The sequence below is a fragment of the Melozone crissalis genome, unplaced genomic scaffold (genome assembly GCF_028551555.1).
Source record: "Melozone crissalis strain CALT ecotype California unplaced genomic scaffold, PUWL_Pcris_2 ptg000079l_1, whole genome shotgun sequence".
NCBI lineage: Eukaryota > Metazoa > Chordata > Aves > Passeriformes > Passerellidae > Melozone > Melozone crissalis.
The window spans coordinates 4,013,923-4,015,696 of record NW_026535856.1 but is presented as its reverse complement, the minus strand read 5'-3'; the positions used below and the strand labels follow the sequence as shown (position 1 = coordinate 4,015,696).

General features: G+C 58.3%; 1 gene segment (V, D, J or C); it reads right to left on the bottom strand.

Moving 5' to 3' along the window:
* Nucleotides 1-245: 245 nt before the first annotated feature.
* LOC128946247 (Ig heavy chain V region 6.96-like) lies at nt 246-1,251 on the bottom strand (the record flags this gene model as incomplete). The annotated part of the segment is given in 3 exon segments: nt 246-287; nt 623-674; nt 953-1,251. Coding segments are annotated over 3 exon segments (393 nt in total), but the record flags the coding sequence as incomplete, so codon positions are not given.
* Between the last annotated feature and the right edge of the window lie 523 nt (nt 1,252-1,774).

The window sequence follows — 1,774 nt, the reverse complement described above, 5'->3', positions numbered from 1 at the left end:
CAGGATACCTCTGTTGGATGTTTGGGGACAAAAAAAGGGAATTTGGGGCAAAACCGGTGAAGGTTTGGGGATGGGGGAGCAGCCGTGACCCTTCCAGAGTCCGGGGGGGAACTCCAGCCCCCAGGGGGGTCCCTGCGCCTCCTCTGCTAAGGGTCCGGGTTCAGTTTTGGGGATTATGGAATGTTCTGGATCCGCCAGAGACCCGGGCAGGGGCTGGAGTGGCTAACGGGGATCAGCAGTGGCGGTTACACCGAGTACGTGGGTTCAGTGCAGGGCAGGTGCACGATCTCCAGGGACAATGGGCAGAGCTCAGTGATGCTGACCATGAACAACCTCAAGGACGAGGATTCCGGATCCTATTTCTGCGGCAAGGCTGCTGGTGCCAGTTGGGGTAATGACGTCTCTGCTCTTGGCCTCTTCCCCTTGACTGGGTCCCCTCCTGCCCCCAGGTCCCAGACCCTTCCCGCAAATCTCAGCCCTTGACCGCATTCTTGACCCTTTGCCCGAGATCTCCCCCAGTCCCAACACCACCAAACACGGAGCCGAAACCCGCGAACTAGTACTGCCCCAGACCCAAATAAGTTGGCCCCAAAAATCGCCCGAATCTGCCCCAAATCCCCACTTTGTGCTCCCTGCACCAGTAGCCGCTGACCGAATCCTCAAACTTTGTCCCCAAATTGGGACCCTGGGCCTCAAACTCAGAACTGCAGAGCAAATTTTTGGGGCACAAAGTGGAGATTTGGGGTCAGGAGTTGTGGTTTGGGGTCAGCGGGTGAGAATTGGGGCCGAGGCAGAGCAAGGTTGGGATCAATGGTCAAGGGCTGGGTGTGGGCTGGGGGTCTGGGGGAAGGGTCTGGGGAACAGGGAAAGGGGGGATAAGGGGATAGGGGTGGGAAAACCTTGGGCATCGACACTACGAGCAGCATGTTCAGGGTAATTATTAGCAGCACACTTGGCGCAGAAATAAATGGCGGAATCCTCGTCCTTGAGGTTGTTCATGGTCAGCATCACCGAGCTCTGCCCGTTGTCCCTGGAGATCCTGAACCGACCCTTGACCGATGGCGCGTAGTAGGTGTTGGCACTATTGTAGTAGATGCCTGCGACGTATTCCAAAGCCTGCCCGGGCCTCTGGCGGATCCAGTACATTCCATAATCCCCAAAACTGAACCCGGACCCTCGGCAGAGGAGGCGCAGGGATCCCCCGGGTGGCTGGAGGTCCCCCCCGCACTCCAGCAGGGTCACGGCCGCCCGGAGCCCTGCGGGAGAAAGGGGAGATGGGGATGAGGAACGTATTTGGTGAAGAGTGCCCAAGGTGGCATGGCACGCTTGAAAAAGTGGTGGGATGCACGTGAGAGGAGGATGATGAACTCCAAGGGTTAGAATTTTGGGCCAATAGTCAGGATTTTGGTCAAGGTTTGAGCTTTGTCCTCATCCCCATCTCCCCTTTGTCCCGCAGGGCTCCGGGCGGCCGTGACTCTGCTGGAGTGCGGGGGGGACCTCCAGCTCCCCGGGGGGTCCCTGTTCCTCCTCTGCCGAGGGTCCGGGTTCGATTTTGGCAGTTTTGTCATGTACTGGATCGTCCAGAGACCCGGGCAGGGGCTGGAATGGGTTGGAAGTATCAGCAGTGTTGGTGGCAGCACCACCTACGCGCCATCCGTCAAGGGCCGGTTGAGGATGTCCAGGGAAAACGGGCAGAGCTCGGTGACGCTGACCATGAACAACCTCAAGGACGAGGATTCCGGATCCTATTTCTGTGCCAAAGCTGCCTATAATA